This window comes from Lepisosteus platostomus, chromosome 25 (genome assembly GCF_059453375.1).
Source record: "Lepisosteus platostomus isolate fLepPlt1 chromosome 25, fLepPlt1.hap1, whole genome shotgun sequence".
Taxonomy (NCBI): Eukaryota; Metazoa; Chordata; class Actinopteri; order Semionotiformes; family Lepisosteidae; genus Lepisosteus; species Lepisosteus platostomus.
This window is the reverse complement of record NC_142635.1, coordinates 9,215,344-9,241,659: the sequence shown is the minus strand read 5'-3', so window position 1 is coordinate 9,241,659 and position 26,316 is coordinate 9,215,344. Positions and strand designations below refer to the sequence as shown.

At 39.9% G+C, this 26,316-nt stretch overlaps 1 protein-coding gene and 1 long non-coding RNA gene across 8 annotated transcripts in view; one reads left to right on the top strand and one right to left on the bottom strand.

The window, feature by feature from the left end:
- The window catches only part of igsf9bb (immunoglobulin superfamily, member 9Bb), a 160,663-nt gene extending 144,593 nt beyond the window's left edge, over positions 1 to 16,070 (bottom strand). For 4 of the 6 annotated variants that reach the window (XM_088620172.1, XM_088620174.1, XM_088620173.1 and 1 more), the window contains exon 1: positions 15,671 to 16,070. In XM_088620172.1, coding sequence (XP_088476298.1) covers positions 15,671 to 15,734 — 64 coding nt within the window. In that variant the 5' untranslated portion in view covers positions 15,735 to 16,070. The remainder of the gene's footprint in view (positions 1 to 15,670) is intronic. The other 2 variants (XM_088620176.1, XM_088620177.1) reach the window with 2 other exon arrangements.
- LOC148641048 (uncharacterized) overlaps positions 1 to 26,316 on the top strand; it is a 637,701-nt gene that overhangs the window by 407,890 nt on the left and 203,495 nt on the right. The gene's annotated exons all lie outside the window — the stretch shown is intronic.

The following is a 26,316-nucleotide window of genomic DNA, read 5'->3' as shown; positions in this document are numbered from 1 at the left end:
CCTTCATTAACACAGGAGAGGGAGAAGGAGAGACACACACATAGTGTACAGTACATTCTTTCCCAAAGGTCTTTCACATTCCTTCAGATCATAGCAAGCAACCTAAAACTTAAATTAGGCCGGAACTTAGTAGGAACTTCCTTCTGTTCCACAGAGGAATAGCCATTAAATTTTTCTAGGCTATAAGGATTGCACATACAGTACTAGGGGCTGGACTCCTATAATCAATACTTTGTGCCACGGACGCACATACAGTACGAAATACAACAACTATGAAGTTACACATCTCACACTGTAGTGCAGCTCATGAATCTGTGTTCTTGAGCACAGAAACTCAATACAATATACTACTACAACGTGGTCATTTAATCAAGTCATTAAATTACGCCTAACAGTCCTGCTATGAATGAAAAAGTCTTCCGCGTGGAATAAGGTAAAGCATGTTACTGTTTGTTTTTTTGTTGGCTATCCTTTCCACGAACAGGGAAAAACATTTGTCAACACCTTATCACAGTCCCTGCCTGCTGACTGTGCTCCTGCAATGGGACATGGACTGCATTTTTTCTCAGGCTAATCAGTTTTTGGAAGCAAGGTCGCTAGGCAACCCAACAGGCTCTCGTTCTAGAAGCTGCTGGGGTAGCCATTGCTAATATTGATGGGTTGGACTTACGAGGAATGCAGCCATCAGCTCGGAGACTCCAGGAATATCCAGAGGGAGCATAACATTATGAAACAGGGCATCAAGCAGGGGCTAAACTCCTCTGCTAAAAGGATCTTAGCGGGTGTCTGAGGTGAGACACTCCTGCAAGACAGTGTGAAGCCACCAGGAGGTGACCGACAGATTTTGTCTTAGCTGTTGACTGAACAAGAAGACCTTCGACTGGGCTGACTGGTTCAGAAATATCCACTCATTAGTTAGAGAAGAGGAAAAGAGGATTTGACCGTTTGACTGTGGGAACCAATAAGAGGTAGAAATTGGAAATACTCTTTCCACGTGCTGAGTAATAGAAGCAAAAAATAATTTGGCATCCATCCTTTAACCTTCATGTGTCTTCGTTTTTATGAAGATACAGTATAACCATAAAAGCAATCCCTCAAAGAAGCAAAGACAGAGATGATGATGGCTATGGTTACTACAGTGCGAGATGTACTGTAACTAAAGTTAAACTCATGCAACCCTACTTAATTTGTTTGTGTAAAATATTTTCTTCTAAATTACGGTGTTTATCAAACAATGCATCCCTTTTACCTTGCCAATAGCATCTACAGTACACTGGATACAATTAAACAACACTCACTGCAGGAATGGAGATGTTCATTCACTGTTCCATATCATGGGCACTGAGGACACCCTGAGTTCAGAAAGCATCTGTGTAGCATTTCAGTTTGTTAACTTTTCCAAAAGACAGGCACAGTAAAACCAAGAAAACAAATCACAATTTAAAAATGGGGAAATATCTCCACTGCCAAAATTGCATTGCTGATACAGAGCGCATTCATATCACTGTGTTGTTTATTATACACCGAAAAATACCCTCCAGCCACTCATAAACAGCAGAGATCATTAAGGGACACTCACTGAGATAAGGGATTGCTTTTACAGCCTGCAGCTAAGGCTGTCCTCTCTCCCCTTATTGAAATATAGGTCTTCTCTTCCCCAGCCTGTATTACTGGAGTTCTTTACTTGTAGTTGATTTCTTCTCCTTGAACTATTTGCTCATTGTAATTACAAGTTCCTACAAAGCAAAGAAAAGCATTTCCCACCTCAAAATGGGAAAGGCCACTGCTTATGGCAATGAACTTTCATAACATAATATTTACTTCTTTAAATTGGCCCTGACACAGCAGACGTTCCGCAGAGAAAGAGTAAAAAAAACACAGTATGGCAAGAGTGTCAATAAATGAGTAAATATACTGCCTGTTTAACATTGTGCTGATGTCTGCTCAATGTTATGTGTTAATAGATACTCCTGTATGATTTACTGCCTTTAAAGCCTTTAAGTTACAAGGCTGCAGGTTTTTGTTCACGAGTTAAGTAGACTGGGGAGTAAAGAGGCTATTTGCTTCCAAAACAGAATACAGTCATCACCTAAGGAAAAATATTTTGTCACTGACATAAAACTGAAACCCCCATCCATGTTATTCTAGAGGCTCAAAGTTAGGGTGGCAGGCTACTCTATGGCATTTTTGCCTCAATGCTGATGAGATTGCTTTGCCTTGCTTTTCCTACTGTATATCCTTAAGTGAATATTGCTGCTAACTCAACCTTAGCCTACGGAGATCACTCACTCAGATTATGAGGTCTCCATCCCCATATTACCACACCTCTCCTCCATTACCCTTTAACAGTTAATTCTGTTTTCCCATGCCCGTGCACAATGCACTCCAGACAGGAACTTACAAGGTGAGCCAGTCCTTCCCTCTAGAGACTCAGTCATTAAAATGACCCAAATGCATCTAAGCATGCATTCATATTGTACACAAATCCCAAAAATCCCTCACTTGAGGGAGAAAAGAAACACACTGATGGATCGTCAAGTCAAAATGAATGACGTCAACTACATCAAAATCTTGTCTTCTCAAAGGAAACACGAGAAACAAGAAATTGGATTACTTATCAAGCTCCAGGTGATCCAGCATAAATAAGGCCTACAATTTAAAACACCTAGACCTTCTTTTCTGTGGCCTGTGGCAGGCCTAGAATAGAAGCATACTGACCTTATTGAGATCAAACTTCAATCAAGTCAAAGCCATACATAATTTACTGAACTTCTCTACAATGCATCTTTAAAAGTGCTTAGTGCTTTCAAGCAAGAAACGCCTTTTAGTTAGTTTCTGGCATTTGTTCAGTCATATTACAAAGAGAAGCTAACAGACAAAGCTGGGGTGTTTCAGAAATTTCACTGAGATAGCAAGTGGGAAGAGTGAACGGAACTGGGACTGGCCCAGATATTCTCTTTGATCGACTTATAATGATAGCGGAGATTTATGGAGCTTATCGTTTGCCTAGGCCTAGAGAAGTTCAAACTGCCAAACATTAATATCAGCTCCAAGAAGGGTTTAATAAATGTACGAAAGACAGCAACCAAGAGGAATACATTTAGCTTGTTTGCTTGCTAGTATTATTCAACTGTTCCAAGTATCTCATCTAATCTCTTCTTGAAAAAAAGCAGGGTGTCAACTTCAAAAACATGACTATGTGCCCTGTTCCAGTCCCACGGTTCTCTGCAGCTAAAAGTTCAAAAGCTTCATGTATTTCACACAAAACGTACACCCAAACTACACCGGTTTGAAATTTGACAACACAATAAAGCCCTTGCCTTCATTTGTAAGTTCACAGCACTGCTGCCACAGGCAGACAGGTTTTTTAGCTATGTTGGCAAAACCAGCTCCATGCTGCAATTACTTAAAATGACCAAAAATGTTTAAAATGTGGGTGATTATGTAACACAGAGGAACATAATACCAAACAGTTTGAATCAGACCCAAATTACTGTTTCTGGTACACAAATAAACAGTTCTCTAGCTACAGCAGGCCATCATTTTTGCATCAGCTAAATACTGATACAGATTGTAACAGATGTGTGGTTATGAGAGGACGAAAAGCAAACAAATTTAAAAACATGCTGGGAAGATGTTCATTTTGTTTATTTTATAATTTTAAGCACTAGAACTATCTAAATCCACTATTTTAACTAAATCAAGTTAGAAAAAGTAAAGACAATCTGCCAAGAAAATGAGAACTTCTTATTCTACAATCTGTTCTTGATTAAGAATAACACCTCTGAACCTTTCACTAAAAATGTCCTCAAAAATATCAGGATGTCTAACAATATTAAAATTAAAATTCTAGTGTCAATGTGACAGCAGAATTACCAAAAATTACAAAACAAGAAAACAAATCACCAGACAATTTTTTACAGTGCGTTGTTGATTTGAATATAACCGATATTCTTGAACGGAGTAGCCACATGTGTTAGTCTATAAATCTCATTATATAGGTTCTAACTCAATCAGCTCCTGGCATCCTTAGACCAAACCTGCAGCTAGAAAGCATTTCCAACCGAGCTATTACTGCAATCAGACCATGCAAATCCAACAAACTGAGTAGCACTGCATCGACTGTATCCAATTCTTCCTGAACCAACTTCACACACAATGCTGATTGGAACAGCACACTACAGCTACATTTACAATTGCCAAGATTCTATAAGCCCTTATAATGTTCATGTGATGGACTGGACAGACGCACATGACAAATTACGTTTAACATGGCTAAGTGCGAAGCGATCCACGCTGCTAGGAGGAGCGCACACACTGTACATGTATCACATGGGTGAGTCAGACCTGCAGGAAGCTACATACTAAAGGGATCTCGGTGCTTATGTAGATTCTACCATGTCCTCACCAATGCAGTTTGGGGAAGCAATGTAAAGGCGGACAGAAGACTTGGGTATAAAGCAAAATGTGTGGTATTCAAGCATAAGCACACTGTACTTATGCTTAGACTTTCTAATGCACCAGCCAGACCTCACTTGGAATACTATGCTCAGGTTTGGTCACTAATACCACTAAAAAGATGTTATGGCAAGTTCAAAGAGAAGCAACAATGATTTCAGGGGACTGTCATATTCTGAATGGTCAAGGGAACTAATTATTTTCAGTCTACAACAAAGGAGAACGAAAAGAGATTGCATTCAGGTAAGAATGAAGGATTGTAGAGTAAGCGCAGGAGATCATTTCACACTCAGCAGTGAAACAAGGACCCTGGGTTCCATCTAAAGAGTGAAAGAGAACTCATTTAAAATGTAGAATAAGAAGAGCTTCTGCAGGTAGCTGTGTACAACACTAACTGTGGTTAACTGAAGCTGTGCAACATTTTAGTTTCACTTGGCAATTAAACGACCCAGGTGGGCCAGAAGGGCCTACTCTCATTTATTATATGCAACTATTAGAATTATTACTTTATCATAACACCCAGTTTGGTTCACATTCATTTTGTGTGTGTGATCATTTTTTTTTTAGGAAAACATTTTCAGTGCTTGTAAAGCTGCATCTCACATTAAGCAAGTGAAATGACTAAACTGTCTGCGAGACACATTCATTCACACTAATGTGAAAGAACAGGCTGCAGAACAGGAGCTACATTTGGTTTAAAAAATGAGTAAACCGTAACTTAAAACTTAGGAAAGAGAGTTGGCAGACTGACAGGGAGCATCATTTCCTTCTCATGATTTCTCTTATCACAACTAAAATTAATCAGGGCCAAATTTTAGCACAATATTAACCAAATTATCTGTGTAGGAGCATTAAATATCCTAAATCTGCAGTCGCCAACATACAGTACACAGGAACTTTGCTCTGCAATCCTTAAGAATAGCAAATTTATCAATAACTTGCCTCCTGAATCCTAGTACCTCTATTTTCATCCACATAATAGCTAATGCACTGAGTCAGTTTTGGGACATTGGACGTCCTTAATGTTCTATTTTCTTCAACATGGAGAAATGTTATTTGGGTTGAGAAGTTATGAGTGTTGTGATACATGACAATTTCTTCAAATGTTCTTCTTCTCAGGGAACAACTGAGTGCAGAAAGAGCAGAAAGTGTCACTGTGGCACTTAGTCTGCACTGGCACACAGTCTAGGTTAAATGGCATCTTAAAAAATGTGTCTCCTGTATATGTGAGTGTGTGTGTTACACAACAGACTGGTGTCCGGTTCAATGGATATTCTGCTTTGTGCACACTCTCTGTTGGATTAGGATCTGGCTCACTAAGCAGTTATTGAAAATAGATGGATAGCTTTTCTGTTTGGGACTGGGTATACCTGCACTGTGTCTGTCAGAAAATGGTTCCACTGTAAACATTCCTTGTGGAATTGAAATAATTTGGTTTGCAGAAAAAAAAACAGCTGTAAACTCAAGTCACAAACCATTTTCTCATTTTCAGACAGAGGAAACACAGACTTTTTCACGGTTACATTTCAGAAGATGTACGGTCGCTTTTACCCAGTTATACTGTATAGCTGTATTTACACTTCTCAACACCACAATCAACAGGTGCAATGTCTGTGGAATATTTACACAACTTAATGTTTTTTTTATCTTTTTGGAAAGATGCTTCATTTTGGGGATGAACAGAACAGGATTTCCCTAAAACCGTTGCCATCTCATTTTACAAGTTGGCACACATCCTCCTTACCCCTGTCCTTTGTGCACTGCTGAAGTGTCATAACTGGCCTATTAGGTCTCTAACTTTTCTAGTCTCTTTTAAGTTCTCTTTCTTTTCTCCAAGATTATACCTCTCATTCCACTCCTCCTCATTGCCACTACTAAAGAAAGGTTACAACTGGGCCAAAAGTCTTTTGTCTTTTCTATTTTGTTCAATTTACATGTCACCTTCTACTATTTTCAGTTTTCATTTTCATTTTCATTTAGTTTAGGATGGGAGAATAACTCATGAATGAAAATGCCTGGATGGATTCAACAGCTTGCACACACAACACAAAGATTAAAACGCACAGAAATAGGCAATAGCCAAGAAAAACACAAATATTAGCATAAAACTGGAGTGCAGGGAAAACCGGAGGACTTGACTGGACAAAATAGTAACTCTCTTTAAGGGATTAAACAAAAGATAGTGATGAAGCAAGCTGAGACTTAGTGAAAAGCTTCTTCCTTCCCTGCAGTAAATTGGACACACCTGCCCTGATTGAGTGATTGGACTCCTGTAGAATGGAATTCCACAGGCAGGGAAGGGATCAGCTGATTGGCCCTGTGCTTAATTGGACATTCCTCAGGAGCCGCAGCAGTCAGTGTAACAGCAGTCTGGTGCAGAGGGTAGGAGCTCTGTCTAAAGCCCTACAGTTCAGGCAGGGAGAGTGTGTGTTAGTGGTATCATGAACTGTAAAGTGTCTAGATAGTGAAGGAGGGTTTATTCAACTCCTGTTCTTTAACATCAGTGGTCGGCTGGCAGTCCAGTTTTGGGTTTGAAGCAATAGGAAGAGATAGTGAAGACTTGCAAGGATTGTTATGGATTGAATTTAGTAAACAGAGAGGGATCCACAGAGAACTGAGGATTTGTTTCTCTAGTGTGCACTGCATACCTGGTTTAGCCTGAATTCTCTAGAGTCTTTACTGAGTAGTAGACTGTTTTTAGCTGGAAACTCTGTATCAGTGAGGGAGGTGTTCTAGTAGATTAGGCGAGGGGAAAAAGTGCAGGGAAGAGTGGCTACAGAATTGTGAGCCCAGCTGGGCATGGCGGGGGTCCCAAGGTAGGAATAGGATAGGTAGGTCAGGGATGGGAGAGGCTGGCTGAGAATGAGCTGATAAGGAAAAAGAGGAGTTTGAGAGGAATTTTATAGTTCCAGCTCTTCCAGTGGAAGATGGAAGTGAAGGGTTGTTCCACAGAAGAGGACCTTAGGAGCTTATGAATACCTTTGTGGCTTTTTTTGGGGGACTGAGCAGGCTTCTCTGAAAGGGGATCACTAGTACATCCTAAGAGCCTAGAGGGGTTCTGCAAGCCAAGAGTCATAGTGTCATCAGGTCAAGTGCTGCCCCCTTCCCCCCCCTCAGGCTACAAGAAGTGTTAATCATTTTTAATAGTTTACTCCTCTGAGCTCTTGCCTAAAGACTACTTTGCTAGCCCCATTAATCTTGACATTCAAGCTAAAAATATTAAAACCCAAGTAGATGCTGTTAAAGAAAAGGTGGGGATGCTGTATTTCCTTGTAATCAGATCAAGAAGGTGTCTGAAGAAATATTCATTGTTCCTGTATACCTGCTGAAGAAAGCAGTGTGCCGGGTGATGGAAAAAGCTATTTTCACTTGTCAATTTGTGTGCCTTTTAAAGCCCATTTTATTTCGGAGTGCATGTATTTGAACTATTCCTTTTAGAACAGAGCATTGAAATTTATCTTGGGTGTTTCTATCCCCTTTCAAGTTTTTCTTAAATCTTCATCTTCACAAAGGTTTACACAATCTGTTTTGTACAAGGAGAAGGTCAAATTAACCCACTGTAGAATGAATACTAAGGAACACATTTGCAGTTAGTAGCTTGTAGTAGTTTTGCAATATTATAAATGCAGTCTTAAAACAGGCCTAATTACTATGTTCATAGTTTGTGGCATAGAGTTGTACCCTACTTTCCATAAAGTTGGGGACCCACTTAATTTACCACATGGGCGATACTTGAAAGCAACACCTCTTATTACAGCTGCCACATTTTGGTATTGCTCTGGAATTTGGGATCCAGAAGTAACGGTGTTGACTTCTCATCAACCAACACAATTTACAGCAATATCCTGGTTTTCCTTAGTTTCCTTAGGACTGTCATCCTAGTACTGTCAGATCATATTTAAACGCTGCTGAATTTTTGTCAAGCAACCTAAATATTGATTGTATAGGAATGTAGTCCTGACGAAAGTGTTTTCTGAACAATGATCAGTATAAGTAACAATTATTAGCCAGTGATCTTAAACTTCTGTTTTTGATAGTTACACCAACAACTCCTAATATACATTTATTTTGACAGCTCTCACTTTGATGAAAGCCAACACCATGTTTCAAACAATTTGTAGTCATTGTTATAAGCTTAGTTGATACAGTAGGTATAAAAACACCAAGCTTGTGACGAGGGTTAAAAAACTGTAAAAGACAATTATACAGAACGTCAGCTGAACTACATGACAGTTGATTTCCAGAAGAGAAGCTTATGATGGTATAATACTGTTCCTTTTCACCTGAGGCAGGCTTGTTTCCAATTTTGTAGCTGGCCAGTCTTTCAGGAAAGTGTAAACACACACACAGGTCCTGCTTAGTCCTTTACTGTGTAGCAGGCCCTCATGCCCAATTTCTCTTACAGAAAAAAAAAATCAGGCGAGACTCAATTTAGGTAATTTATGCCTCTGTGAATCATTTACTCAGGCAAGCTTCGCACCTCTACTTTTGCCAGTAGAGGCAGTTGGTAAAAGAATCTTACAATTAGAATAAGCGTGACTGGGGGGAGGCACTGATGCTGGAGACACATCAGGAAATCTTCTGCTTGGGTGACAAATGCCCCTTATCCATAGAAAGACACAATGAATCAGGCATTAGATCAATGTCAAACCTGCCTTCTACTTAATCTATGCATTCAGGTCACCGTTGCAGGGCTTTTGTCACTGTCACTGTAATATTTTTTTTTCTTCCTAGTTCCAATGCTTAATTTTTCATAGACTACATGAGGTAGAACAGAAAGGTCCACTTACAGGGGAGACCAAGAGCCACAGCTTTTATCAGGATGACAACATCCACTCCACACATAGCTAGTATCCACGCCACATGGAGTTGACAAAGACCAGCCCAAGCACGTCTTAAACAATCTAAATAAAATGATTAAGTCGGACTTTCACATCAGTACCACTGATGCATTCCTACATACTGTATACAGAGATAGAGATTAATGAGTGTTTCTCTTCATTTTTTAGAATAGTAATTAGATAGATAACATGCAAATTTTGTCAAAGAATTCAGATTTGCTGTTCTTTGATCTGAAAGCTGTTAACCATTTGCAATTTTAATTACTTGCGATGAGGGGACAGTCGTTTAATAAAATTAGAAATACAGTATATTGAGGGCAGAAAGTACTTGGAAGAGCTGGGATATAAACTAGCCAAGCAATCCTAATAATTTCAACTGCCAGTTTAAAATGGCACCATTTTATAAGATTTTGCTTTTGCAATCTAATTTCTGATGCCATTCGTCACTTTAGAGCAAATCATTTAAAGATTTAAAGCAATTCTTTAAAGAATTCAGATTGGTCTCGGTTTAATGCCAGTGACACTGGTCAGAGGAAAAGCAGGTTTTCCCAAACTTTACCTGACACATACTGTATGTACTGTATGTACTGTATTGACAGTCTTGACTGTCTTATAATTTATAGGCAGTACTTTCACAGTAATAAGTCTCTTCAGATTCAACTGCTATTTTTAAGCTTCCTCAGAAATGCAATTTATTACTCCACCAATTTACATTAGGTAATCAAAAGTCAAGAAACTAACTCTACATAACTAAACTAAATCTACATAAGAGTCATAAAGAATTAGCTCCTAAGAGGTTAACTACTGAATGTTTATATTCCAGTAAAGTAAAGACTATCTCTGTGATATTGATATAGTTCCTGTATAAATAGGAACAGGTGAAGGTTTAATCTACGCTGAAAGGAAAAGAAAAGAGACGCAATGTATCGGCTGTGGTGTGTACAGTATACACTCCATCTCATTCTCGGGTTCTGAAAGACCCAGCAATCAGCATGCGTTGCAACCAGTCCTCTACCTGCTGACTCATAACCATGCTACAATAAAAATGGTCAAAAGACACGTTCATTTTCCATTAAAAAACACATATGGATTCGAAACTTACCACACAATCCACGAGTTTACTCTTCATGAGAACGGCAAAAGGAAACATTTTAAGTCGGACCTAGCGCTTTTGTCAAGCACAAAGGGAGACCTAACACATTGAGTGCTCTGACAGCGGTGCTGCTCAAATGCTGATTCTGTCAACATCACTCGACACCATATTGCCCGATGCCAATACTTACAGCACGAGAACGCAGAAGCGGCACGCTTGCGGGAGGTGGAAAGCCCCATGCCCAGTCCGCCCGCTCTCCTGCGGCTCCTGCTCTGAGAGAGCCTGAGCCTCCTCTGATGAGATAACTGCAGGGCGAGGGTGCCTCATCAGCCCCCACCCGCGCTAACTGCTGCCTGCGTGTGTGAAGGGTACCAGTGTGGCATTTACTCAGCCGCAGAGATTAGTCATAATCAGTTTAAGGGAGACAGACGTTATTGGGCATATGCTCATATCGTGCATAAAGATGCACAATACCCCTGGGGTGGGTGGGTGGGGGGGAGGTACTCAGAGATTCAACAAGTGTGGCGTAGGCCTCCATCACACCCCCTCCAGGCCCCCATTAAGAGTTCCTGCCCTGTCTGTCCCGTAAAGCTCACGGCAGTCTAACTGGGGGGATTTCAACTGGGAAAGGGTTTGTGTTGGTAGGGAAAAGAAAAGGGGGGGCTGGCTCGCATCCAGTTCGATGCTGGCGAAAGCAAAAGTGGCTGCCAGCTGACAGCTTGAGACAGCAGCGGAGCAGCAGAAGGATAAAGCTTCTGTTAGTCTCTGTTTCCACACAGTTCTTGGCTGTGAGGTAGGGGAAAACAAAGCATATGCATCTGAGAAGTGCTGCGATGAGGCCCTTAAGTCACGGAGTGACATAGAAGTCTGCAGAAGCAGCTCTGACGCACATGAAGATCGGGACACGTTGGACGGGGCTGATGAGCTTCTTGGTTGTATGTGTAATAAGATCAAGGGACCGCAGATAAATGAAGTCTCGCTAAAACGCAATGCTGCCAGCAGACGTCCCCTACATATCCTCCAATCACACTTATTGAGCGTTTAAAAGCTTAATTTGAAATGTAGATAGGCAGTGCTGTGGGAACCCACGTCTTTGGCGAGCTAAAAAACGTTCCTCCACCACCAGGCACGAGGAACATCAAAACCTCGGCTCCCGACTCCGCTTTCCTGGGCTCAAATCCAAGTTAGTTCCAGAAATTAGGTCTGCATTGTTAAATTTACTGTAGGAAATTGTAGCCTTTAACAGAAAATCTGGGTAAAATGGCTACAATTTATGAAAATTAGCTCGGGCGATAATTAATAATGTTAGCTGAATGTGAAGATCTTAATTCAGAGCTATTATTTAAAAAGACAGAGCTCATTATGTTGGATAGCAGTGTACTGGTCTGACTTCTCCACATTCCTTGAGCCCAGACTGGCAGATCTCTCACAGTTAACAGGTTTCTCAAAAGGGGCATTGGTCTAAACTCAAATGAGAGAGAGTCCTTCTGTTGTTTGAAACCTGCCCCTGATGTTTGATATTACTCTTGCCAGGTCTCAGTTTAATGCCAGTGACACTGATCACAGGAAAAGCAGGTTTTCCCAAACTTTACCTGACACATACTGTATGAGATATTGACAGTCTTGACTGCCTTATAATTTTATAGGCAGAACTTTCACAATATTAAGTCTCTTCAGATTCAAGTGCTATTTTTTTTCAGGGAGCAAGTACTCTCAAACATGGCAGAATGGTAGAATGAGTACATGGGAGAAAATAACAACAGATTAGCACCTCCATAACATTCACTGGTTTTTAAGCAAAATTTGACATGGTGCCAACTTGAGATACATTGGAATTCCACTTTCATCTTTAGCGATGCTATTAAACATGTTCCATCTGTATTTTAAATTACAATTAGACAAATAGCTCTGTGAAAATGCTCAGGTTAGAATATTGCAACCTTTGTCATCTGGAACATTTTATTCTAGAAAGGCTGCTCAGTTGCCTGACCTGTCCCACTAAAAAATAAAGTATTTCCTTGTTCCTTCTGTGTTTCTGAAACCCCTGAAAGACCAGGTCATATATCATTTTTGCTAAGAATGTCAATGGTGATGTATGTTTGTAAAATAAACATTGGCCCTTTGACATTAACAGTCATTTGAATAGTGTGTAAGAGCTTAATTAATCAATATCTGGGGTAAAGTAACAAAAACATGAGGACAGGAGGTCAGAGGTCTGGGGTGGCTGTTTCCTAGTTTGTCACTGCAATTTTTATTCACATTGAGAAGGCACTAATATTGTAAAACAAAGATTACTCCTAGGACCTCTTGGACTGAAAAGCCAGCCAGCTAGCACAAAATGCTGTAAAAATATTGGCAATGTTATATTTTTTTGCTGAACGTTTGTTGTTGGGTTGTGCTAAGAACAATATTTTAAGTAGTTTTTTACAGTGTTATTGGAACATTGCAATATCACACATTTAAACGTACTGTTACACTGGAGCCATATCACAAAAAACTTCAATATTGACAAGATGTACATGTTTGTAGAAGGTTTACGTAGGAGTGTTTTACACACACTACAAAGATGTCAGCTAAGTATTTTGTAATATTTTGACAAGCAAATACTGCAGCTACATTGTGCTCATGTTTGTTTTTTAAATAAAACAAGTCAGTTTCACAACTAACTTCCAAATACGTTAAAAAAACTTTTTGTTTCTAAAAAAAGATCTGTCTCGACAGATAAAGATGGTGGACTGTACTGTATATCCCCAAAAAAACGGATGATCTGTAATTAAGTATAATTAAATATCATTAGGATCATTTTTGCTTTGTTAAGCTATTTGAGCTTCCAATTGCAACATTCAAAACTCTGAATTCTCCATTCAAAGAAAAGATTAAACAGATTTGTTATGAGCACGTATTACCGTTAAAGCCATAATATTAATTACCTACGCACATCCATTAGCTTCCATTAAAAGAAGTTATCATTTCATTAGCGCTCTAATCTACAAAGAAGTGCGCCACAAAAAAAAAGAAAACAAACCAGACACTATTCCCGTTAGCTCAGGTCTAGTCCCATAAAAATGCAATAGCAGGGTTTTCACGGTGGAGGCAAGAGCAATCCTCTGATCTTGTCAAATCTCACCACGCTCAACTCCAAAGCACCACCTCCACACGCACTGAGTCAACGCTCTGTCAGAAGCGCTGTGTATACTGACTCAGCAGGAGAAACGCTTGCTCTGAAAGCACATGATTCTAGTAAAGAGCATAAGCCACCGTCACTCCGGAAGGCATTCCCCCCTTTTTCCCAGTGACGAAATGTTGCAGTGACAAGTCTCGTTTCCCAAACTGACCTCCCCAATAATTCGTAACGGAGAGAGCAGCAGAGTAGTGACCTAGACGGGTACATCACCGCCAATACAGTACAGCATCGGATTTTAGCAACATCAGACTCGCCAGAATAAAATCCACATCACAGATGTGTGTGTTTTTTTCCTGCTGTTCTAGGCACAGAACCGAAAAGCCTTTATTTTCGTTTTAACACGCTGGAAAATACCCCGTTGTGAAAGCTCAACGTAGAGACGCGCTGTTCCACCGGATTATACAGATATAACGTTGTTAGCATTATTTCAGAGCACTCTATGAGGCCATGTTTGTCATGGGAGAGAAAAGCGTTTGATTCAAAGGTTTAAAGCACACGCCCCAATTTTGGGTATAATACCGACAGCCTAAAAAACATGACCGGTTTCGCTTCAGATTTAAACATTGATACGAAATAAAATGACCATTTTTGTTGAAAAACGGGAACCTTATAACATCGTTTTATAGCCAGAACACAAAATCACTTAAAAAACAAATTATCCCAAACTGTACTCTGCATCAAGTACACTTGGTGCGCTCTATTGCACCAGTTTAGGTTGAGTTAAGAAGCGCCCCTTCCTCTGGTTTACAATGGTACTGCAAGGTTAAGTAAGTCCACCAGCATGAGACAAATTACCGACTTTTAGTATCGATAGATTAAGGCATTTTTTATTTTATTTTCTAATAAATTTGGTTAAATCTAGCGATGCAGTTACTCACATACCAAAATGTATCCCTGAAAAGATAACCCGTTCGTCGCCGCTGCGATAAGGAAAGGGGGTATTTATGAAATGTCACGTTTTTTTATGGGAGAAAAACAACTTCAATTGCAAGATTTCTGGACTACCGACATACAGTATATGCACCCATATTGGTTTCTAAGGTATTCCAGATTTAAGATCTAAGATTTTCCCCAAAGTATTTTAATATTACCGTTTTAACTTTTTACTAGATAGTAAAATTGACAACGAGATCATAAAAAGCCGCTGAATGATTTACTCCAGGACACATTACACGAATACTGTACATAGTAAAAGCCGGTACTATAACCTCTGTGTAGGATACCATGCTGTTGCCTGCCACGACGCCTCTTCAGATAAATTAACTATTTACTGTATTTAAGTGTTTTCCAATACAGTAAGTGCGTTATAAATAAAGCCAATCACAAGCAAAGAGCTACAATGCACTCATTTCACTTGTTAAGAATTTCACCCATGATCTGCAATACTTGTTCGTTCTGATCAGCGGGATCTGTCTCCCAATCCCGACTTGGAATGCTGGACTGTGTAATGAAGAAACTGGAATAACATTATTGTCCCAATAACTGGATTAAAAATGCAATCTTTCTTGCTGTCATATTTATATTAAATTTACAACTGGAAATGCACAGAGCTAAAGACCTTCATACAGTCTTAAATTAAGCATATTTTTAAACACCGCAGCATTGTATGCAGATAATATTTTTTTGGCTTTTTTTGACATACTGTATGTGTCATGGGGAAAAGTGTAACTAATAATCTAAACCACCTTGCCTTTTTTTAACAATGTTGTCCATAATACAAAAAAAACTCTTTTATCTCTTTGCATTTCAAACCATTTTCCCCATAAAGCGTTAAAAGTATTTATAGAAAATTTACTCCACTTTCTGAAAAGGGACTGATCGCTCTTCCCTGCACTATGCAATAACTATTAATTAGCCAAAGATCAACAGTCATTATTCACGTCTTGCAATTTCTCACAACTTAACCTAAGCTACGAAACCGCAGCCGGTCGGGATACTTAAAATAATAACTATTGCATTTTGGTTTTTCAAGTAAATCTGGTACACTAAAATAAAAAAGGGAGAAACGACAGGCATCAAAAATACGAAAGAGAATTGGTTATGGTAAGAAAAACTTGGGTACCAAACAGCATCAAATATTGCACTTCAACTCACCTTGAGCAGCCGTTCCTCGGGTGATGAATACACTTGCTATCAAAGTGGCCACATACCAAATCATAGTACTATTGCCAACCAGAAAGAAACCTCATCATATCTCAAAGTGCCCCTTTCAGTAAATCTTTCATCGCCGAGCCCCCTGGACGGTGTTCGCACAATCTCCCGCTAATACCCTTTTACTCATGCCCTGTGCACTTTTTCCTCTGCGCTTGCCTTCATTCTCGCCCTCCCCTTCTCTCCGTTCGCATCCTCTCTCGTCGAGATAGAGCACCTGCAACCAGCGAGTTCGGAGGCAGCCAGCGCTAAGCTTGCGAACCCGCGGTGAAACCTAACTTGGGCCTTTAGCGGGTGGCTCCGCCCGCGCTCCGCGCTTATTGGTTGGTGTGGGAGGCCTGTGGGCGGGTATTGGCCGCTCCCCCCGTCAGTCGGGCGGCAGCAGCGGGCGAGCCCTGTTCTCAAGGTGAGTTGGAGCGTGCAGTTGTGCGAGCCGCAGTATCATGCGCAATGACAGAGAGCCGAGTTAGCATCTTATCAGGCGTTCCTGTGTCCCTTTTTTTTTGAACAGCCAGGCAGCGTTGGAAGTTGTGTCGAGGGGGGGCATTTAAGCGATGCTTTTCTTGAAACCCACACATCTGCGTGCTTAAGCCTCAGAATTACAAATCTGTTAAGGCACAAGTGTGTTTGAGCAACTTGTTCAGAGCGTAGGTATAGCTTAGTTCTTTCTGATAGTTGACTCAAGTTTTAGCCATTGTGCTGGAAGGCTTAAACATTTAACCCACGGAGATTAGGGTTGCGGCCGGTAATTTTAAAGCTATTTCATGCAATTTGAATGTTAGCAGCGAGATGTTGATATTCACGTATTCTAGATTAAATGATTATCTTCTGTACATTAGTCGGAAAATACAGCCAATTTCGTCGGTTGAAGTTATCTATGAATTCTAAAAGTCACGTGGTTCTTTCTTTTGATTTAACTGTTCCAAATATATATATACACACATGGCTTTATCTAAAACATTTTTTTTTCACCCGAGAAAACTGAAGAAGATAACAGTATTTTAGAAATGTGCGACCATGCACATCTCTGATGTCAATGAGTGGTAACATGTACAGCTCATTTTAGAGGTTTTTTTTCTAAGGATGACAGAGTATGCGAGTCACATTCCGTTTCCTTTACTTTTACCTATTAAACCAGTTTTCAGCCGCGCAGAGACGGATACACTGCATGTTACAGAGCAGAACGAGTCAGAGCGCAAAGGCGATGGTAACAAAATAACGTCACTAAGCAAGCCTCGGAGGAATGCGAAAACGGTCCTCCAGTCTTTCACTGAAATTCATGACAGTGAATAGCGTCAATGAGATGTAATTCTCCGTTTTTAAAAGCATAATTCTGGCACCAAATTACGATTGTGCGTCCATCCATTTTCTAGCCCTTTATTCCAACTCAAGGTCGTGGCCACCCACCAAATTCACAAGCAGTCCACAATTTACTGTGTTCTTCCCTCAGGACTGTTTAGCGTCCCAAACCCTTGTCTCACCAATGGCTGTCTACTAGAGTAAAAAACGTTTTCAGCTTTTAGCTTCTGGACAAGGCTCTGATGCACTCTGTTCTCTATATCATGAGGCAATGGGTGATGGGTAGGTGGGAGCAGGCAGCACAATGGCACAGTGCTGAGTGCTGGGACCACTGGTTCAATTCCAGGCCTGGGGTTCTGTCTGTGTGGGGATTGTATGATCCCTCCATGTTCATGAGGGTTTCCCCCACAGTCCAAAGACCTACTAGTAGGTTAATTGGCTTCTGGATAAACTGGCCCAGGTGCGAGTGAGTGTCTATCTGTATTTCTGCCCTGCGATGGACTGGTGTCCTGCCCAGGGTGTATCTTGCCTATCGCCCCTTGCTGGCTCCCCCACAACCCTGAATGGGATGAAGCAATCAGAAGATGGACGGATGGTAGCGCAACTATAGGTCACCTTTGTTCTGGAGGACCTGCAGTCTTTGAAGAATGGTTTATGACTACTTCCTGCAGGCACTCCACCTATTGCTGCCGGGATCAAAACTGATGTTCACGGAACTTGACCCAGGCTGAGTTTGGGTTCATTTCAGATATTGGCACCGTGTCAAACCCCGGCGAGACCCGATCGACCTTCACGTTCACGTTCAGCTGAGTGTCAACTGTGTGTAGTCAAAGTTTCAGGTTGGGGGGCTCATCTGATTGGTCCTGGTCACCAATGGCACAGAAGCTACAATGATAGACATCAATATCGGGGCCTCCAGGTGTGTAGGGGGGGCATCCTCAAACACTGAAAAGGCTTTGATGTGTATAAAGGGTTTACCTGCAAAAAAACACACATACTGTCCCATGTGGGCATAAATGCTAAGCCTTTCGCTTCTCGGCCCATTCCTAAAAATAAAGGCGCAATGTAAGAGGCAGATGATTTGAATTCGATCATTTTAAAGCCACTTGCCATTCATCCATCTATCCGTTTTCTGACTGTTTGATTCCACACAGGGTCACAGGGGGGCTGGAGCCTAACCCGCCAAGCAATGGGCACAAGGCAGAACCCACCCTGGGCGGGCCACCAGTCCGCCGCAGGGCACGCACAGACACAGACACGGACTCACACACGCTCGCACCAGGGCCAGTTTTGCCAGAAGCCAATTAAGGGCTTTGGAACATGGAAGAAAACTTGTAGAGATGCAGGGAAAACATACACACTCCACGCAGATAGAATCCCAGGAACTGAACCCAGTGTGCAGCACCAGGAGGCAGCAGTGATAACCATTGTGGAACCATGTAGCCCTTATCTTGACATGATTTCAGACCACTGACGGAAGTACTAGGCTTTGCCGTTTGCAACGTTAGAGTTGCCAGAGTGTATCTAAGTATGTTAAGATGCATGTAGAGTTTTTGCATTAAGCATGCCTCACTTGAAGTGGATTGTTTTTACTTTAAGTCTTAAGATGAAATTCAGATTGTGCTTATTAGTGAAAACCAAAATTTTGCAACATCTAGTGGCGAGAGTTAGTCTTGCCTTATACCAATTATTTATATGACTTTTTTAAATTTTAGCCATTGCATGGCTTTAATATTTTCATATTTAAAAAAAAAAAACTATAAAAGTAGGTTTGGCCTATCTGTAAGTTTTTGTGTATAATATAAGGATTATTATATAGTGTTTTATGAAAATATGAAGGATGCTTAGCTTGACTCATGAAGAACTTCAACATTCCTCAAGGGAAAATCCAGATTTAACTGCACAAAGCTTGCTGCATTGAGAGAAATTCACTTTAAGTTTAGTTTTTAAGTAATTATTAGAAGGATTAATATGAGTTCATTTGTTGATAAACATTCTATCGTGAGGATAACAGATTGGAAATCTGGCATGTGGTTTGCTGAAAGGCTGAAGCAGTTCCTCTGAATTTAAGCAAATCCAATTGCATTGAGCTTTTCTCATGTTTAATGCTCACGGTGTACAAATAATAGATTATACACAGCCCAGGGGTGTATTCTGTTATCATTAGTCCTGTGCTGATACAAGGTATTCCAAGTTTATGTATTGAGCATAAAAAAACCATCACTTATAAGAGAAACGAATTCACAAAGTTATTTTCAGGAAATTGACCGTGTGGTTTGTAGCAGGTGCACTAACATTTTACAGAACAGACATGACATATGTAAATTATACTAATTAACATTGGTCATTAATGAGGTGGACTAAAAAGAGTATATGCTACGAAAGGCACAGATTAGTTGCATGTGTAGCCAATTTCAGGAGAAATACAAGCTGGAAATCTGCACCACGTGATTTACACCAAGTTGCAGAAGATGTCCTGTAAGCTTCTGGCCCATTTCTTTCATAGAACCAGCACATGGCTATTCAGATGCAACATGTCAGCCTAGATCATCCCACAAATGTTCAAAGGACTCATGCCTGGCATGTCTTTCTGCACATTTGCGCCACATTTGCTGACACCAGTCAAGGTCTCCTACACAATCTTTCATTCATTGCTAAAGAAGACATGGTTCCACTACTGGCAGACCCATCTAAGGTATTGATCCATCATAATGATGGCATGAAGGCATTGTGCTCCTGATAAACAGGACTTATTGGTTGCTCATTGTATTTGTTTGTGTGATTTTCATCATGCCCGACATTCAAGAGGCTGAGTTATCTCAGGTCCAGGTTCAAATAACCCTCAGGTTTTGAATTTGATGGTGACAAATTTCAGCTTTCTCTCTTTAAATGGCATGATGCGATACTGTGTTCATTATGCTGCGGGAGTAAGTAAGGGGGAAAAAAAAGTGCTAAAAGTAGAAGTCTTAACACCTACAGTGTTGGAGTCTGGTAGCAATGTGCTTGACTTTGCTGGAGAGCATATGACTGCCACGTATTTTCTAATTAAAGAAGAGCTCATTTAAGAGGCAGGGGGAGATATTGGATTCTGTTTAAACTAATGTGGGGGCTGTAATACACAGCTAAGGAAGAGAGGTCATCATTAATTAATAATTTGAATCGGACTCCCAGGCGATTTCAGGCAGTAAAGAAATGAGCTCCGAGCACAGAGTATCCGTACTTACAGCACATTACCACCTCATGTACAGAGAAATAGTGAGGCTTTCAGAATAGGCTTTTGACAGTTCTTCAAAATGTTATGTACTGGAGAAGTGGTAGCATTATTATTTTTATTATTAATTTATATGGCTTTTATCCAAAGTGACTTGCACCCATTTATATAACGGGTCATTTTACTGAAGTAATCAAATTACCTTGCTCAAGGGTGACACAGGAGAGGCCCACCCAGGATATGAACTCAATGCCATTCCTGTACCAGTCCAGGGCCCTAACCAGTACTACACAATGCTGTAGACCTGACAGAACGATCTCTCTGGGTTTCAATGCAGGTTTCTCTAATGTGTTTCTGGCTCATCAAGTGTTTTGAAATTATACAGCGCTTGCTAATACAGCACTTGGCATGGCCAAGGTTCAGACCTATTTCAGATTTTCCTGTTCATTTGCACAGACCTAGATGATGCTGCTGTATGGTGTACAGTATTTCTGTTATTTACAAAATATTTGGCTGCCTTCAAGCTTGAATTCTTTGCTTTTTTGTCCACTGAATTGCACACAGTCAGCTGTGTTTTTTCTCTCCCCTCTTCTGAGGACAGCTTTCTATAATTAACTTGCATAATTAAGCAGAAAATATACTATAGCAGGAATTGACCTGCATATTATGTGCAATTGGAAGTCCAGCTCAATCATTTAATTATGGTTTACAAATTAAACTGGGCAAAAGTATAGGCTTTGAGTGAACACGTTTATTGTACTTGACATTTCATGTTTCTAATATCCTAATTCCGCCCTACCATGCATAGAAAACAATCTATTTATTTCTTAATCATTTTGTAAGCAATGCTTTATATTTAAAAGAAGCTTCACAATTAAAAAAAACTTAAAACAACTTCCAAGCTTATAACATGATGTTAACTGCCTTTATGAGCTGGCCTGTCATCCGATTTTCTAGGTTTCTTTAAAGCTCCTGAAGAGCTCTGAAGGGGTGGTACAGTACATTAGTCCAATTGGGCCAATAAGAAGCTTGCTTAGGTCATAAAGTTCTGTTAGAATGAAAATCTACCAACATACCTGTATCAGCTCTCCTATCAGAACAGACCGTTTGGTCTAAAACAATCAGAAACAGAGCAGCCTAAATCCACAATTGTCCTGGGTATTGCAAAATATTTTCCAGGACAGTTTTAAATGTGTCAAACTGTAGAGAACAGCTAAACATGAACTTTAGGAGTAACTCAATGCAAGCTGTCCTAAGAAGTGGTGATGCTTAGTGTTTGCATTTGAGTTTGAGAGCCATCTGTTATAAGCTGATGAATCATGCCTTATATCCACAACGAGGGTAATCACAGCCCACTGAGGCTATTCCAGACTACGCAAAACAATGTGTGATACTATGGGAGTTTCAGAAAATGAGTGGTGCCTTTCTACGAGAATCCGTGTGCCTGGCCTGAGCTCGACACCAGAAGAAACGATTGTGGGGTGCAGAGTCTGACATCAGATTATACAGGCTTGCTTCAGGTTAGCACAAGTAAGATGATTTGGATAAAAGCAGCAGTAAAGTTGCCGAACATCACAAACGTTGGATGTTGTGACCACATTTTAAAACACTCCAACACTCTTCAGGGGATGCTAGCCAAGTGAAACCTGTAATGTCATATAAATATCATAGTGTGAGAACATTCTTTTATTAGAGCAAAGCCCGAGTCCTGGCTAAAAATATACATTTCAATATCTATATCTAGGATATGCAGGAAAAATGTGATCGTGTGTGTGCAGATTTACAGGTCCTGGCTTTACAGTTATACTATTGGTGACATTATGTTACAAAGATGAATTCTGGCTTTGGACTGTGTCTGGAAACATGAGTACCTTGCACAAAATCCAAGTGACCATGGAGGAGCATGCAAACTCCACACAGAAGATATGTTAGGACAGAAGCTGTCTTATGAAGTGGAGATGTTAGTTTGCACTAATTAAAATTAAATGGAATTGAAACTAATACCCGAGAGGCAGCAGCACTGACACTCCACCATGCTACCATTTAATGTTTGATTGTGTTGTTCAGTTCCACCATTTGTTTTACATTTAACAACATATATTGTCATTCTTTTTCTATCTTTAATAAGTTGTTTTGTGTATATATACATCTGTGGGGATCCCTGTTTTACACATACATGCACAAACAAGTTTTGGAGCCTTTGCTATTGGTCTATGTCAAGAGAGGGTATTTTCTAGGGATGGGATCGAAAAAGATGTTTCCCAGGCATTTTAGGGGTTGATCAGGGTGGGACTGCAGTGACTGACTGACAGATGACACAGAGGACGATTTGATAGAAATAAAACTTCTAATTGAATAGATAGAAATCAGCAAAGCAGCCAGAAGATAATGAAGCACATAAACATGCAAGCGTCTCTCTAGGATTCCGTTTCTTGAACCGGAGTCCTTGGCTTCAATCAAGTCTGTTTCCCTAATAATGCAGAAACTGAAATCATGAAATTCTGTCAATACCACACAAAAATAGCCTGCTTCTCGGCTATTTATAAGCTTGAGCCAGCTCCCAGAAGACCCTGGGACTTCCCTTCCAAGGTTTCTTCTCCACTGAAGCATGTGGGACTTAGATAATGAGCATTAAACAGCTTCCAGAAAACATAAGAAGCACTTCAAACGGGAGAAGATAATTCCTCTGATCTAGTTTGTTGGGATATGTAGCTATTTTAATATATCTGTCAATTTTCTAAGAACTTTATCCCATTCCAGGTCGCAAGGGAGCCGCAGTGTAACCTGTAAAACAATGGACAAGAGGATGGACACACCCTGGACAGGACATTGGTCAATCAAAGGGTACAGAGAAACCCAAACACTCACAAGCACACCAGGGCCAGTTTTCCCAGAAGCCAATTTATCAACCAGCATGTCTTCGGACTGTGGGAGGAAACTGGAGCACCTGGACGAAACCCACTAGACCCCAGGGAGAACATGCGAACTCCACACAAACAGCACCCCAGGAACCGAACCCAGGGCCGCGGCGCTGTGAGCCAGCAATGCTAATCACTGCTAATAGCTGACATAGTCTAATCTAATAACCGATCAGTGATCAGTCATCTTACATAGTTCTTTGTGCACCATTTAAGAATATTTCTACATGAAAGACTGAATAACAAACTGTAACACTACAATACCAGTGACGAGTAAGGCTTTTATATGGAATTGCCAAATGCTCCTGTTTTAGGAAGATAAACCTTATGCCGGTAAGAAATTCCACACGTAAACCACAGTATAATTCTGAAAAACGTTTGTAATACAGCAGGGCTTGGATATGGCAATTTTAAATACTTTATACAATGAATGTATTTATTAGAAAGTATTAATAGAGCTGTGATGTTGGTAAGATATCAACGTGCTCAATCATTTTACACAAACTACAGTAAAACCAACCCTTATTGTAGATTAACAGGATGCTAGTAATAAGGACTTGGCCCTCACCTGAACCACACACCTTACCCTAGGTTTAGGGGAATGTAATGGTTTTATAACCATTTACAACTTCATTAATAATAATAATTGTTCAAAGAAAGTTATTACCTTTATTCAGTTTTATTTCAAAAGGCAAAATGAAAATGTGATAATTTAAGTTTCTGAATCACATTGTACAGCTTTGCACCACTTGCTTCTTGTATTGACAAACAATTCTCCATCTTGAAGCAAAATTCGCATTAGAACAGTAATAAAACTTCTTAATATGCAGGTAGAAAGCAGTATAACTAAAAATAGTCTTGTTTTTCAAATTAACTGTTAATATAGTTAAGCAGGTGGGTGTTGCATTATGACAAGTTGTTAATGTACTCAACTATCTTACACAAATTACAATAAAACTTTGCACATTGTGCTACTCAAACGATTTGACTTGTTTTGTGTAGTAAATTCCACCTTTGCAAATACCATGTCCTGAAACTCAATTAAAAGAATGGAATCAGGTGTTCCCAAATGGTTAAAACACTCTACGATAGAAGATTTTGTTGGGAGATTAGGAAATGTCAGTAGTTGACCGTGACCATGAATTCCCAAATGGTGGTACACAATTAGCTAAACAAGGCCATTCAGCCCTTAGATAGTACAGGAGCTAATTGATCCAAGGGTCTAATGCAGTCATTTCTTGAAAGAAGCCAAGGTATTGTCTTTAACAACCTTGTCGGATAGCTTGTTCCATACTCCCACAACCATTTGGGTAAAGAAATGACTCCTCTCCTCTGTTCCCAATGCACTTCCACAGAACGTCTACTTGTGTCCTCTGGTGGGTGATTCACTGCTCACTCTGAAGAAGTCCACTGAGTTGTTTTTGTTACTGACCTTGGACGATTTATTTACTTGTACTGGGTCCCCTTGTAATGATCCCTGTATGTGGCATCTATCCGCCTGTGCAGGGCATTCTCTATCTAATATCTCGCTGCTCTTTTGTGGACGGATTTTAGAGCAGCAACATTTTCTCTAATGAAGTGGCCAAAATGTTTTTACAATATACAAACTGAGATCTTACTGCCACAGTCTACAATTTTAACATAACATCCCTTAATTTAACATGTATGCTTTTATCCATATAACAACGGTACTATGATAATAGTTAGATGATAACCATCATCACATTCTAATCGTTTTGAAAACATTTATGCCTTTTCTGTGCTGCTACTATGTGCTACAGAACTTTGTTCTTCCGCTGCCTCAACCGCATTGTTCAACTACTGTATTTGCCTTTCACTGTCTAGACGTCTCCTATTATATAATGGGAAGTATAATAATGAGGGCTCCCATTCCCATTGTCCTGGATATATTTGACTTCATCTTTAATGGTTTGCAAAATGGTTTTGCAATTGTAGTAATGAAAGCACTTATTTTAGCTTCTATTGCAAATTACCTTTCAATTCCTCCTTTTTCTACTTTTCATCTTTTTTATGTGTGCCTTCAATCAATTGTTTTTTAATATTTATTTCCAATTCATTATTCTCATTATATTACTTTCTTGTTTTTTCCCTAATTGATTTGTTGAACCCTTGGGATAGCTTTTTTAGCTTTTGATTTACACACTCTGGGGATAAATTTGTTCTGAGCTTCAAGCAGAATCTGCTTAAAATGTTGCCATCCATTCTCCGCTGATTTCAAACCTGTCCTGTGCCATTTTTCTTCTCTTAACTTACTCCTTCAAAGTCTGCTTTCTGAAGATGGTAACCTTATGCTTTGGATTAATTCTATATAGTTTCAGAATATTCTTCTGTTCCAAGTCTGGACTGACTTGATTGAGAAGACAGGATCTGTACAAACATTTCCTCTTGTAAGTGCTTTAACACCCCGAGTAAGAATGCTGTCATTAACTATATCCACCATTTCACGTTCTGCTGCTGTACTTTCTACAGTGCAGATGTCTCAAAAACTATTTTACACATGCCCTGTAAAATGAAATAAAGAATTTTCCTGTAATGAACATCTGTATTTGGTCGGCTATCATATTTCTAACACTACACCTTTACTTCGAGGTCAGATTTGCCTGCCAATATGGTTGTTTCAGGCCTGTCTCATGCAATGCGTTTCCTATACTGCTAACATTTACCGTAAATATAAACACTTAATTACTTGCTCATTTAGTTATAAGCACTTAATTACTTACTCATTTAGTTATAAACACTTAATTACTTACTCATTTAGTTATAAGCACTTAATTACTTCTCCAGGAAGGTAACTTCCTTTTGGAATTTCATTGTTTTGTCTGTCTTCCACTCTAGTTTATTCCATTATACATGGCACAGACATGGAATTTCAAACAAAGAAGATACTGTATGAAGATACCATCTGTGTGTGGGCATCAATTTTATATCCGAACAAGTTATGATTGTTATTTTTACAGTTAAAGACAAACCAATCAGATATAGTTCTATAATTGTTCCTACAGTATTCTGAATACTAAGAACTAATCAAAGGAAAAGAAAATGTGTATACAGGAACACCACATTGCAAGCATCACATTAGAAGTGGGCTGAGCACATGGAAGGATGTGACTTTTATTCAGAATACTGACAGTATTAATATC